Source organism: Cavia porcellus, unplaced genomic scaffold, assembly GCF_034190915.1.
Source record: "Cavia porcellus strain 051 isolate PalLab524CR breed Dunkin Hartley unplaced genomic scaffold, mCavPor4.1 scaffold_10, whole genome shotgun sequence".
Lineage (NCBI taxonomy): Eukaryota > Metazoa > Chordata > Mammalia > Rodentia > Caviidae > Cavia > Cavia porcellus.
This window is the reverse complement of record NW_026947493.1, coordinates 36,965,502-36,980,392: the sequence shown is the minus strand read 5'-3', so window position 1 is coordinate 36,980,392 and position 14,891 is coordinate 36,965,502. Positions and strand designations below refer to the sequence as shown.

The following is a 14,891-nucleotide window of genomic DNA, read 5'->3' as shown; positions in this document are numbered from 1 at the left end:
AGGGCATATAGAAGCCAAAAAAGAAAAAAGGAAAGAAAAAGAAAAATTAGTTCTCTTTTCACAGTGTTAAGAAGATACAAAGAATTTCATTAAAAAATGAGTTTCCCTTATAAATTCTTGATAGTTTGTTTACAAAGATATCAGGTAGATCTAAGCTTTGAGGAGAGGAATAAGCAAGGGGTTTAGGCTCTTCCTGAGCAGCTGGCTTTGCTTCTCTAAACCATGGTTTCTAGTTGGCATGTTGGGCTGTAACCCTGCGACAGCGCTGCTGTGAGTGTGGGACCAGCTTGGTATACACAGTGAGACCATATCTCAGAAAAACCACACATACACGGAACACTGAGCCATGGTTTCTTCACTAAAACAGTCTAGACACAAAGGATAGCAGCCAGTACTTTCTGATTATCAACCAGGGGCCCCGCTCTCCACAGCACATTTTGTATACATTTTCTCATTAAGCCAGAGGAAGGCATTAGAATATGCATTTTGTAAACGGAAAAATTAATGTTAAAAGAATCATTCAAAGCAGCTGTCAAAGGTTGGCTTTAAAACCTGAATTCTCCCCAGTCCTGGAGTCTGTTCTTCTCACCACTGGATTTTCACCCCTTATAATTGAAATAAGTGTATAAATCTGGAGACTAAGATGTGTGGATCCTTTGTTTCCTGTCTCATTAAATATCATTTACGGCTCTTTCTGGCCAGCAACTAAACCAGATAGCCTCCAGGTCATGCCCAGGAAATGAGCACCCTGTCAGGTGTGAACACAGGACCAGAGCGTGACTTGGTTGCCATGGCAGCAGGTGGGGGTGGATCAGAGTAATGGCCCATTGGCCTGTGCAGCTGGAGATCCTCAGCAGTTTACATCTGATGGTTGCTGCTGATTTGTTTCTCCATAATGAAAACAGTGGTTGTTTCCAGGTCTTTTAAAAGACGAGGAAATGGAAATGAAATTAAGAAGTCCTGGGGTGCTTTTTAATTAACTCTGACAGTCTAAATTACAAGCACTGCATCTGGGGTGGGTGTGTGTACTGATTATCATTACTTTCCAATACAAGATTGAATGAAGAGTTTCTGTAGATCTTTTTTAACAGATGTCGAGGTTTTCTTTCATAACATGAAACATGGGAGGCAGGTAGACATTTCCAAGGAATTTTAAGCTCAGAAGTAAACCTTTTAGTAGTGTTTTCCTACTAATATTTTTTTTAGTTTTAGTTGGTGAGAAAATAAGTTCAATATGATGTATAAAAGAAGCAGCAGAGTATTTAAACTTTTAGATGCTGCCGTTTTCTTCTTTTATTTTTTTCTTTTGATTTTCTTGAGGCAGATTCTTGCTATGTCGTTCAGGCTCACCTTGAGCTCACTGTGTAGCCCAGGCTGCCCCACTGGCAGTGATCCTTCTGCCTCAGCCTCCGAGTGCCGGGATTATAGGCATGTGCCCAGCTGCCATACTTTATTTTTAAGCCAGGTTTCCCAAACCATCAAATATTACCTAATCTCGTACTTTACTAAGCATGCATTTATTTGTTTACCTTGAATACAAACATGTCAGCTCTATAGTAGTGCAAGGTACTAGGGTTGTAGACACCCTCACTTCACTGTCTCACAGTAAATCCTCTATGAACAGGTATCCTGGTGGATACAGCTCCTAGTGCAAGGGAGAGGGGTCCATTTGGTTGCCTCTGCTACTTCCTGGAGGCAGGTAGCTTCGTGTTAGGATGCCAGGTCTCTGCTGCCATGAGAGGGAGGAGTGACACAGGAGGACAGGACACTCTCCCGTGAATCCATGACACAGTGATTGCACAGTGTGACGGATGAGACCTGTCAGGGAAGTGAGTGTTTTGTTGGAATGAAAGCAGTGGAGTTAAAATGTTCCAAAGTCTTTAAATTGTTCTTTGCATGGCATTGTGATGTGAATCATAAAATACAGCCACAAATCTTTGCTGAACTGTCAGAACTAATTTAAAAGATTTTTATAAATGCTTTCTGCAGCTGATTGTTTATGAATTCTACTTTTGCTTTAGCTTCTTTATAAACTGAGCTGCCTTGAATTAAAGTAATGGTGAACTAAGGTAAAGATCCTTGCACCAAACCACACAAGAGCCTGGGTTAGGAGCCTGATCCCTTGTTATTTTGTGAGTGTTGCTGAGTCTTCTTCAGGAGTTCTTTATGAATAGTTTTTAAAGAAATTCTGTTTTATTTTAAGGTGGCTTTTGAGAGGGTTAGAAAGATTCTAGACTATATGTGTACACAGCAGTCCAAGTTCTTTTGTTACTGGCTTAGATTGGCAGAATATGCAATCAAGTTGTAGTAGTCAATAATCAAGAGAGTAAACAAACAACTACAAAAATTACTTTGTGAAAGCAAACCAGATCCTAGGGAAGCTGTCTCCTGCCTGTAGTTTCTAAGATTCCACGAGTTCTGTCTAGCCTGGAGGGTAAAGGAGTGCTGGACGGACTCGGAGGACGGTTTGTGCTCATTCATCCCCAGCGACAAGTTGACACCAGAGTATGCCTGTGGAGCTCCATAATGCCAGCACTCAAGCTCCTTGTTCTGTTTCCTTCTCAGCTTCCTTGTCTCAGCTCCTATGACAGCTACTGCAGTAATCAGGTGGCTGCCAAAGCCTTATTGGACCACAAGAAACAAGACCATCGGGTTCAAGATTTCCTTCAGCGCTGCTTAGAATCCCCCTTCAGCCGCAAACTGGATCTGTGGAATTTCCTTGATATCCCAAGAAGCCGACTGGTAAAATACCCTCTGCTTCTCCGGGAAATCCTGAGGCACACACCAAATGACAATCCAGACCAGCAACACTTGGAAGAAGCTGTAAGCATGCTTGTGTCTTTTCTCTTCCGGGGCTATTTGCCGTATAATGGCTGGTAGATCAGGTCAGTGGCGGAGCTGAACAGTCCTGTGCATGGGGGACCCAGGCCTAATACAGCCATCAACCCAACCACAGGTGTTAAGCCTAATACAATCCTCAACCTCGTTTTGAGTCTGAAAGTCCCTTGTTATCTCTAATGCAGTTTCTAACTTAGAAAACATACTGTTTGCATGAAATGAACTTCCAAGTTTCTTGGAGTCTAAAATGTGCTGGTTTTATATAGGTGACTGTAATCTAGTTACAATTGCTGACTATGTTAAAGTCTTCATGGCCATCTTAAATTGAAAATCTTAAGAAGATGGGAGTTGCCCTTGAGCTTAGCCTCAAAGCCCATGTATGAAGGCAACATCCATTTACGATTTAGCCTCCTCTCTCCCAATTGCCGGGCTGTACCAGTCCAGCCTCGCACTCGCCACTGAGTCCTGCTTCAGCGCCTGTCTGTTGGATATGGGCTGGGTGGTATGGGAAACACAGATGTCTCCTGCAGCAGCAGAAAGCAAGAGAAATAGTCCATCACATGAGAATATTACCGCACACGATGCACATTGCCCTAGGCCATCATGACTGAGGAAACTGCTGTGCAGGGCAGAGAGGTGGCGGGCCAGTGGCAGCAGTGGCTTATGCACAGATGTGAAGAACTGACTGGGCAGGTCACAGCTTGGGGCTGAGGAACTCTGCAGTGAGATAGAGAATGTGGGTTCAGGTCTGGCTCTAGAAGACTTTAAATATCAATTTGAGAAGTGTTCCTGAGTTATGTAATTAGTTGAAGATTTGTTTTCTGAGTAGTAGGGATCAGCTCCATCACTTCTAAGCTGTGTAACGTTGAACTTGTTACTCTATGCCACTGGGGCCTGAAGAGGATGAGACTGGGGCAGGGAGGGAGGGATGGTACAGTGGTCCAGGTGTGAAGTCATGAAAACCTGATGAGGGGAGCAGGCTAGAGGGTAGCAACCAATTCATAGGGCTCATTTCCCAGGTCACTGTAGCTCAGAAGCAGGAGGATATGCACAGATAATTTGACAGTCAGGAGCCTCGAACCTGCTGAGCGAACTGTTCTCTTCCAGAGAGAGGTTCAATAAGAATGAGTAATGCTGTTACCAAGCAGTAACGCTAATTGTGGTAATTACTGGCATTTAATGGTACCTAATAAGTCAATTTTATGTAATTGCTTTATAGATTATGTATGGGAGTTAGCACTCATAACCACTTCTGAGGTAACTTCTTATTAGTGCCTTGTCTAGGTGAGGCTCAGAGCAGTTCAATAGCTTGCCCAGGCTCAGAGCCAGGAGGTGAAAGGGTTAACACTCAGACCCTGTCAGTGCAGACTCCAAATCCTATGCTTTCTCTTTCTTTATAACCTGTACATTGATGCAGAAGGCGGCCATTCCTTGGAGCTCCTCTTGCCTTTGGAGTTGCAGAGAGCCTTGTGGTCACCAGATAGACTCTGTGTTGAGACCTTGGAATGTGAAGATGGGCTGGGTACCCCTCCCCGTAGAAGAGGAGAACAGGGAATGAGTTTCCTGATTGATGAGGCACTGGGTGCCTCTGGCAGGCCTGGTGCACACAAACCAAGTCCCCACTCCAGCACAGGTGGTGGGGAGGAGGCCTTCCCACTTCATCATGTCTGTTTTTGTTAGTGGGAAGATGATCAAGTTGCCTCCTCTCCATACTTGATCCCCACGAATGTGTGGTCTGCAGGAATAAAAACAGCAGGGCACCCCAGCTACTCTAAATAATTACTTTGTGGCGGCGCGTGAGCCTGCTCAGTGTTTTAATATAAAGCTTGCTTCTTTTTAATAAACAGTAAAAGAATACTCTTCTCTTTTTAAAAAGAAACTAAAGGGAGCTAAAAGAGAATCTAAAAACAGATAAAAAATATTACTGTTTAAGAAAATATTACTGTTTGCATTTTGAAAGGGTGTGCCAGCTACCAGTCTCCCCCATGCCTGGTGTGAAGCCATTGTGTGGCACCTGATCATTCCGGCAGATCCATGCGGGAGGCCAATACACCTGCATTTAAAATGCCACACAACAAATCCTCTAAGTGCCCATTTACTCAGGAGTAGGGTTCTTTCTACCTTCTTGTTCTTTTCAGAACCCTTGTGGCATTACCCTAGGTGAACACCATTTTTTAGCTCTGCTCTCTTGGGTGCATTATGAATGTTTGATGAACATGAAATTCGTAATGTCAGTGTCTCCACTTACATGTTTCCTGAACAAACATTCCACCTATTCAAAGGGAAAATCACAATGCCCAGTAAACTGCTTGCATGCCAAAATAGGTGATTACTTTCTGTCCTGTGAGTAGATCTAAAGAAAGGCCCTTTACTGCAGTGTGCAAACTACCTCATTGTTACTGAAATTTCTTAACGCTAGTGTTTTGAGGAGTGATAGTGATTGCTCCCATTAAGAACTTTCTAAAAATAGAACTTTGGATATTCAATATTCCAGAGAATTGATTGTTGAATGTTTTAAATTCTAAGTATTGTTTCATCCAGAAAACGATCCCACAGACCACCCCTTTTTCCTACCCACTGTTTTCCAACCCTTTGGAAAAAATAGTGAGGTAAATGAGAAAAACAGTCATACTTTTACAGAAGACACTTATTCTTGGTTCCTGTAGAAGCCAGTGAGTGTATGACATTGTGACTCAAGGGACCAGAAGGACAAGGCTTTCAGATCCCACCTTGAGGATGATGCTTCCAGCATGTGTGGCCTCCCCTGTGTACCGTTGTGTTTCTCCTCGTCTCCCTTCACAGTCCCTTCCTTGAGGTTAAACCCGGTGAGACACACAACAGTGAACTTAAATGCACAGTGACCATCACTGTTTACTAGGGGAAGCCTGTTGTGTGTAAACGCATAACTCCTTGACATCCGACAGAGTAAATTCCCTCCAGACCTGTCACAGGAAGATGAGAGCCTCATGGTGTTGAGGGAGATATAAAGCAAAACATTATTTTTAATAAATGAAAGTAGGCCCAGAATTACTATAACAAATGCATACATAAAGTACGGGATGATAACACTGGGTATTTCATCTCTATAGTTTTTCAAAGAGAGAAGGGATATTTGAAAGTAGTCATGGCTGCCTATGGAACCATTTGTGGCGTTTGAGTTTATAAATCTTCATGTGCTTTGCCAGCTGTGCAGCCCCTGAGCTAAATTAGGAAATGAACACATAATTACACCCCTGGTGCATCTTTTTTCTGGTTTCCTGGATACTCAATGGAAACCCAGAAAATGACTCTCGTGCTGATGAGTTCCAGCTGTACCCAGTTAAGCTTAACTGATAAGCCATAGCCATTCACCCTAGGGCTTTAAAAGCCAGGAACAAATATGATTCCACCTCATATTGAAAACAAAGACAAGTAAAAGGATAAGCTAGATAGAAAGCAATTGCTCAGATACCCCCATATGCTTAAGCTCTCTGAAGGCAAGGACCCACCCTCATGTCACTGAACGCACCTAGTTAGACTAGCATAAAACAGCGGGCATTAAATGGAAGGATGAATCACAGCTTTAGTATATTTTGTGAAAAAAAAATTTTGTTGGATTCGAAAGTGACAGTGAATATCAAGAGGGGGAAACCAAGAAGGAAAGACAGAAATGAAGAGAACACTAGTATGCCAAAACGTTATTATTTGCTTTGCCTTAATAAAACTCAAAATTAATTTTACAACCCTTATATTTAGTACTGAGTTGACACCAAGGCCAAAGCTTCTTTTATATAACACCAGGGAGGCTATGTGTTTAAACAGTATTGTGCTCTTGCTGGAGATGTAGCTCGGTGGTAGAGCGCTTGCCTAACGTGCATGAGCCCCCAGATTCAATCCTCTGTGCCTGACCCCAAGTGTTCTTTTAAATCAAAGTAGTGCCACTAGCAAAATTTGAAAGCTTAAAGCCAGTTCCCAAGTCCCCAGGACAATCGTGCTTTTCGAACTTGTACATTCTGTTGTTTTCTGTCTTTCCTTGGCTCAGTTTTTTATATGCCTACAGTTCCAACACTGTGAGCATGTTTTAAGAAAAGTGCAGATGGAGCTCATAAACATCAAAGATTTACTCTGCCCAAAGAAAAAGATATAAAACTTGAAACTGAAGAAAGTGGAGGGCAAATGCTTGAAGCCTTGGGCACAAGCAAAGACTTCCTGACTAAAGACTCAAATAGCACAAATCAACAATTGGGGTGATATCAAATTAAAAGTTTCTTGCCCAGCAGAGAAACCAACAAACAGAGTCAAGAAATTGCCTACAACATGAAAGAAAATCTTGTCAGCTATTCTCCGAACACAGGATTATTACCTAGAATCTTTAAGGACTCAAAAAACAAAACCAAAAATAAAATGAAATAGCCCAACCAATAAATGGGCAAATTATTGAACAGACACTTCTCAAAAGAAGTACAAATGGCTGTTAAGTATTGGAAAAGATTTTTCAACTTCTTTAGCATTAAGGAATTGCGAATCAAAACTACATTGTGATTTCATCTTGCTTTGGTGAGAATAGTCCTCAACAATATAAAAACATTAAATGCTCACAAGGATGCAGTGGAAAAGGAATATTGTACTCTGCTGGTGGGAAAGTAAACTGGGGGGCCACTAGAGAAGTCAGTACAAAGGTTTCTCAAAAAACTAAACTTAAAACTATCTGACTCAACTATCCCACTCCTTGGTACATACCCAGAAGGATTAAAGTGGGCACACCACAGGAGGACCTGCATACCCACCGCACAATTCACGGAAGCCCAGATATGAAACCAGCCTAGGGACCCATCCACAGGTGCATGTGCACACAGTGGAGTACTATTCAGACATAAAGAAGAACTAAGTTATGTCATTTGCCAGAAAACATGGAATAGAGAGCTTCACATTAAGTGAAGTAAACCAGACTCAGAAAGACAATATCACCTGTTCCCCCTACTATGTGAAACCTAAAAATGACAGCATGAAAGCAGAAGAGAGAAGCGTTTGCAATACCAGAATCTTAGCTCTAAGTGTGTCTTGGCACCTTCTAGGTTGGCCTTAGGACTTGTTGTTATTGATAGTTTGATTACTTTCCATGCACTCCTTTCTTTCCACAGATAAACATTATTCAGGGAATTGTGGCAGAGATCAACACCAAGACTGGCGAATCTGAGTGCCGTTACTATAAGGAGCGGCTTCTTTACTTGGAAGAAGGCCAGAGAGACTCTCTGATTGACAGCTCACGAGTCTTGTGTTGTCATGGTGAACTAAAGAACAACCGGGGTGTGGTGAGTGGTTTCTCTGGAAGCTCTCATGTAGGGCCTTCTAACAATGGATCCATTTGATCTACACCTCTTTTCAGATTTTTTTCCCAGTCTAGAGTCATGTCATTATAAACAAAAATGCTTTTTCCTTTTTCCCATAAGATGGTTGGATGGATGGATGGAGGTCACGGCCCAGTATATATTCAGAAAGAATTTTGGAAACTAACATAGGTTTGCTAAATTTTTGTATCTTTTTTGATCACAGCCTTCACCAAATACAGAGCAGTTAACATCTATTTGTTTGTTTGTTTTTAGTGGACATAATCTTGCTAAGCTGCCCAGGCTGACATTAAAAGCCTGGGCTGAAGTGATCTCCTGCCTAAGCACCCTAGCTCACTGGAGACTTACAAGCATATGCCTATGTGCCTCCCACTTTGATAATAGTAGGAAATAAATGGGTGATTTAGAGGGCATGGTGGTATACATCCATAATCCCAGCACTGGGAGGCTGAGGCAGGAACTATTGCCCTGAGTTCAAGACCAGCCTGGGCCACCTAGTAATTCAAGGTCAGTTTGAACTCCATAGTGAGACTGTGCCTCAAAGACAGACAGACAGACAGACAGACAGACAGACAGATAAATAAATAAATAAATAAATAAATGGATGATTTAAAGAGGTTGCTAAAAGGATTAATATCTGGGGCCAGGGGTTTAGCTCAGTGGCATAAGTGCCTGCTTGGCAAGTGCCAGGTCAATAAGTTAGATCCCAAGTACCAAAAAAAAAAAGGATTTAATATCCAAAAAATACAGCTCTTACATCGAATGCATTTAGCTCTTTGAGAAACTCTTCTTTCTCAGATTTTGGAACCCATCCAAAGACTGACATTTTGGGATCAGGTTTTTGTTTTGGTTTTTGTATTTTGGGATTTTGTTGAGGTTTTTCAGTTTTTATTCTAAATAATTTATCTTCCATTGGCTTCACATCTAGCTATGACCTGCAAATATTCCACCTAGCTTTTATTTCTGACTAGCTATTGAATTTGTTCTTCTATTGTCATGACAACTTGTGCAAATGTCCCTTGGAGCACTTACTATAGTGGGTTGTAATTCCCCATCTGTGTGTCAGTGTCTGTCATTATACCATGATCTTGTATCTATTTTTGTTGTTTTGTTTTGTTTTGCTGAAATAATAGGGTCTCTCTGTATAGTTCAGGTTTCCCTCTAAACTCAGTATGTAGCCCAGGCCAGCATTAGGATTAGCAGAAATGCAGCAAAAGTTCTCCTGCCTCAGGCTCCCAAGTGCTGGGGTTACAGGCATGTGCCGCCTCACCAGCACCATGATCTTTTAGAGTGGGGAATGAGCTGTGTCAGTTCCCAGAACTGGACAACTACTGAGTACTTGATGAATGTGTGCTTGCATAGAGAAAGGTCAATTTGAAGTATATGAGAGTTAAAAGTCTAATTCTCCAAGCCATTTGTTTGTGGAATCAGAAGAAATGTGCATGCATGCGTGCATGCATGTGTGTGATGTTCTCCAGTGGACCCCAGCGAAGTACTTACTGAAAAGGCCCGGACAGACATCTCTGGAAAAGCTTAAAGCCTCCGCTCTCCTGGAGGTAGACTGGGGCATAAGAACCTGGGAACCTGGGGACTTCTTGCTACAGAGGTCCCCAAATCAACCTCATTTCAGATGCTTGCTGAGGGAGATCTTGTGGGGTGTTTTCTTCCAGAAACTCCATGTTTTCCTGTTCCAAGAAGTGCTTGTGATTACTCGAGCTATCACCCACAACGAGCAGCTGTGCTACCAGCTGTACCGGCAGCCAATTCCCGTGAAGGACCTGCTGCTGGAAGATCTGCAAGACGGGGAAGTGAGGCTGGGCGGCTCCCTGCGTGGGGCCTTCACCAACAATGAGAGAAGTACGCATGGTGGTGGTCCAGGGGCAGCTGCGGGAAGGTTTTGGCTGTGGTTTTCGGAGGGAGCAGTTGACTGTAGAGAAGGAAGGAACCAGAGCCTTGGAGTCACGCTAGATTCTTTAGCTTCCGCGAGCCTGTTTGCCATCTGCCCCGGGAATCCAGAGCTGCCTCCATCACGAGGTGGCTTTAAGGGTTGAGATACTGGCAGAGAACCACTGCCACCGAGCTGTGCTCCTTATGCTCCGTCCCCAACTTCTGCTGTTGGGTAGAAGAGTGTTTGCTATCAGAATCCTGATGAGGGTACTAGCTGCATAGCGATGGGTCTTGCACTCGCTGGTAGGCTCCTCTCTAAAGAGGGTTAAGATAACTGGAATGAGAATTTAGCCTGTAAGTCACCCAGTGGGCTTCTCTGACTTGGGAGCTGTTAAGGTCATTAACCAAGAGAAGCTAAGGCAGCAGTGTCTACCAACACCTCCCATGTGTCAGCCACTGTGGCAGGCATTCGTGAGGGTACAGGCGGTCACATTCCTTATCCCTGTAGTCTGCACTGTCAGAGGGATAGATGATAAGTGTTCCTGGTGCTGGGATGGAGAGGGAGAGGAGTAGAACAGGATCTGTTTTAGACAACATCATTAAGGAACTCTCTGAGAAATCAACGTCTGAGTCTTCAGCCTAGCACAGGCGTCACATTATCAAAGTAATTAACATGTGTTGCCTCTTTCTTGCTTTCAGTCCCTACTACCACTGTGCTAGTAGCAGTAATAAAAATAAAAGCTTTTATTTCTTGACTACTATGTGCCATCCATCATACAAGCACTTACGGTAGCGTCACATTATTCCCTGCAACAGCCTGAGAGTCGGCTGTTGATGTTTCCTCCCTTTTGCAAACAAGGAAACTGAGACACAGAAGAGTTAGGCAGGGGTGGCGGGCAGGTTGTCCATTATCACTGAAGCTCTAAAAGGTTTGCCATCACTGAGTGAAAGTCAAAGAGCAGAGCCTGAATTTAGGCCGTAGGATTAACTGGAAAGTTTGGCTCTCCTCTGTCCTCACTGCTTAGTCCCTAAGCCGTCAGAAGTGGAGGTCTCCAATCTGTTGGTGACACAGTAGGACATAGGGACTGATCACAGCTGCTTCCAGAACCCAAGCATTTCGTGCCGCACACAAGGGCCTTAGTGCTGTCTCTGGGTGGAATCAGTGACATAATTGTGTGCTACCATTTTTTTAAAAATGCATTTTGAGGGGCTAGGAGTTTAGCTCAGCAGCATAAGCGCCTGCCTTGTAAGCAGGCAGCCGTGAGTTCGATCCCCGGTACCAATAAAAATGAAAAAGACCAAAAAAAAAAAAAAAAAGTGCATTTTGCTTCTGTTCAGGTCACTGCAACGTAATTCCGTTTTGAAAGCAAATTTATTACACTCTATGCCTTCACATACCTTTTAGTCACTGAACACTAAGGCTCTTGTGGAGGATTGTGGCATGTTTTGATGTTGCGAAGAGCTGCTTATACTGGAAAACATTTATTTTGGAGCACTTGTTGAAATTACAGATAATTAGGCATACATTAGACCCGTTGAATCAGAATCTCTTAAGGATTGGGCCCACGGGTTTGTATTTTTGGCAGGCTCTCCAGAGGACTTTGATATGCAGATATGTCTGGTCACAGGATTCTGGGATCCCCTGAAACACAAAGCTTAAGCTTTCCCAAGCTGGTACTTGTTTGTTGCCTTCTAAGAGTAACAAGGGCAACTGAAAGCCGGGCCAGTGTCCAGCTTTGGTTGGTTGATGGTAGGCACAGGAGGAGCTGAGCTGTGTCCTGAACCAGTGGGAAATGTGTTATAATCAGTGCAGGAACCACGGGTACTGGGGTTAGTGTTATAATCAGGATTAGTGTTATAATCAGCACAGGAACCCTGGGAATGGGGGTTAGTGTTACTACGTGTGTTATTCTTGGTCTGGGTAGATATCCACTGATTTTTATTGTTTTTACATCTTTGTCCTTTCCAGTTAAAAACTTCTTCCGAGTCAGTTTCAAAAATGGATCCCAAAGTCAGACCCACTCATTACAAGCTAATGATACCTTCAACAAGCAGCAGTGGCTCAACTGTATTCGTCAAGCCAAAGAAACAGTTCTATGTGCTGCCGGGCAGGCAGGGCTGCTTGACGCTGAGGGCACATTCCTGAATCCTGCCAGCAGGAGCAAGGAGCCACAGGGAGAAACAAAACTTGAGCAGATGGACCAATCGGACAGTGAGTCGGACTGCAGCATGGACACAAGTGAGGTCAGCCTTGACTGTGAAAGGATGGAACAGACGGACTCCTCCTGCGGAAACAGCAGGCACGTGGACGGTAATGTCTGACGGGAGGGCACGTCCCTCACGGAAGCAGCCCTGTGTCTTACCTGTGCAGTATTTGCATTCCACGTACGCCACAGCCGCGGTTTGGAGAAGCACTTTTTAATGTGTTTGTGACCGTGTTGGGCCATTCTCTTGTATCGGTCCCTTTGTCTCCAGTACTGTAACTGCCAATCAATCTGTCTGTATCAGTGGAAACCTGGCAGCCGTTACCCTGTACTGTATCTAACAGGTGTCTGGATGGATGGACAGGTACTTTCAGTTGTCCTGCTGGATTTTAAAAATAGAAAAAAAAATCTAAACTACTGTCTGTGTAGATTGCTTGAAGAGTTCTTCCCTTGTTTCTCTAGTGCTTTTCTGGCTCTTTGGTGTGGTGGCCAAAGGCATGGAATCCAGGGCTTTGCAAATAGAATTTGGGATGGTATTTGACAGTGAACTAGGAAAAAACCAACCACTGACATGAAAACTTGGTTCTGTGTCACTCAATACGAAGGCTTAGTTTGCAAAGGAGGAAGTACTGCTTGAACCTTGCAGTTTTATGCAGTGCAAGTTTGATGCAGTGATCAGTCAGGACGTGAAATAGAAGCTGGCCTTGAAAGAGCCTGAACAAGAGCAGCTGACTCCTCTGGATCTTTAATTAAAATGTCTCCAAGAGGTGTCTGTCATGGTTGATGCCTGCCACAGAGAGCTGTTTGCAGCCTGCAGTATAGAACCCAGAGGGTCTGGGAAAGCCTGCCAGGGTAATCAGGAAGCCGTCTTCACTGGGTTTCATCTGCCCGAGCCACTCGTATCTTACTGTGTGAATGAAGCAGTCAGGACAGGGACTGTGACCGGATCAGTGATTGATTACAGAGCACACGAGTTGGGAGCAGCACGTCCTTGGTCTCCTGTGAGAACGGTTACAGAAGAAAGCCAAGGAAGTATGGCCACAGCCTTGAGGAGGGCCACAGCTTGGGATCTCCTATTCTGCTTTTGGGTCATCCATTGCACCTCTGGCCTGTATTGTCATCAGAATCACAGTTACATTTTCCAGAAGCCAATTTCATCAACTGAGTAGTTAGGACCCGCTAGCCAAATGTGTAACCTCTTTGTCCAGATTTACAGAGCCGACTGGCTTGCAGACCTTTAAAAAAAAGTTAAAAACACACAGAAAAGCTCCCTGTGATTGTAAATATTTAGAATAACAAAATTCTGTGCAAAATTATACCCACACCAGCACTAGTAGTAATGATTCTAAATTATTGCCAAAAAAGTTTTTTTTAATTTTCTGTTTTTTCAAGTTTACAGAAAAAAAGCAGCAAGTACAATGTCATTTTATTGTGTACATAGATCATGTGTATTCACAGAAGCTGTAATGAGAGTTAATGATATGAAAACAAGGTATAGTACATTATTATTTTTCAAAAGCAAAAAAATATTATGGTCAATTTTACCCTGTAAAACATATTTATAGATTTTAAACATGGTGAATTTTTCTATTACAAGTTTATTTAAAATATTTTGTTCCTCAAGTTATGATTTAGCGAATGAATGAACCTGCTGCAGATAGAAGCAGACAAAAGCCTAGAAAGTTCTTCAGTGATGGGAAGAGAATGAATCATTTTTCAAAGAACCACTGGCCACTTTGGCCCGTGAATCGAGGAGAGAAGTTTGTCGAGGGTTGGCCGGTCAGAAGGAGGGCACTGAATGTTTCAATGGAATGAATGTTTTTGTATAATGGCCTTAAACTTTTCTGGAAGCATTTCAAATAAATTACAATAAGAATGTCCTCGCTGTGCACTGTGTTTGTTCTGCAGGGTGCTGAGAGGGTGCTGAGACGGGGAGTGTGGTTCTAAAATAGCTGTGCTTCTCAAATACAAGTGATAAAATGCAAATCGGTGTCTCAAAGTTTGCGGAACTTAAATATCTATTTTTAAAAGTACTCTGTATTCATCCACTTATTTTAGTAAACCTGGCTTTGTAGTGTTTAAAGTCAAATGATGAATTACAGTTGTTACAGAGATGTGAGTCTCACTGCCGATACAGGTGGCTGTTGAGGAACCTGAGGCTGAATTTCAGTCTGCCTTTTCATTAAAATGATTAGTTTTGTTTCTCACAGAGAATACTTCCTAGGTGAAAAGGCTAAATACATTGTTAAGCTGCCAGCAGCCAGGTCTGAATCGCCGCTGGCCCAGTGAGGCTGGCGGTTAGTTTTACGTTACAGCGAGCTCTTAGCGTTTTCTTCACCATATCCCGATTCCCAGGCTAGTCAGGATGTTCACATAAGTAAATGGAAGTCCATGTTTCTTCTCACTTTCTTTCTCCTTTTTCCTTTCTCCTTCCTTTTTGTCCTTCATACCCTTCTGTAGTGCCACACTGGAGGCGCCCTCTTCTTTATCTCCACAGCTGTACTGGCTGTGAATGCTAGAGAATGTGTCTTTAGTCATTAACATACTAGAAGGTGTTCATGCTAATATTTTGTGGGTTGGTACAAATGACTGCTGGCTAGAAGGTTTTGGTCAGTCTGTTCTCTAAGGCTGTGTT

General features: G+C 43.1%; 1 protein-coding gene across 9 annotated transcripts in view; it reads left to right on the top strand.

Annotated features, from left to right (window-relative positions):
- The window catches only part of Arhgef3 (Rho guanine nucleotide exchange factor 3), a 277,874-nt gene extending 263,738 nt beyond the window's left edge, over positions 1 to 14,136 (top strand). For 7 of the 9 annotated variants that reach the window (XM_063257324.1, XM_063257325.1, XM_005008261.4 and 4 more), the window contains 4 exons: positions 2,566 to 2,823; positions 7,959 to 8,129; positions 9,836 to 10,022; positions 12,022 to 14,136. In XM_063257324.1, coding sequence (XP_063113394.1) covers positions 2,566 to 2,823; positions 7,959 to 8,129; positions 9,836 to 10,022; positions 12,022 to 12,374 — 969 coding nt within the window. In that variant the 3' untranslated portion in view covers positions 12,375 to 14,136. The remainder of the gene's footprint in view (positions 1 to 2,565; positions 2,824 to 7,958; positions 8,130 to 9,835; positions 10,023 to 12,021) is intronic. The other 2 variants (XM_063257328.1, XM_063257327.1) reach the window with 1 other exon arrangement.
- The last annotated feature ends 755 nt before the right edge of the window (positions 14,137 to 14,891 follow it).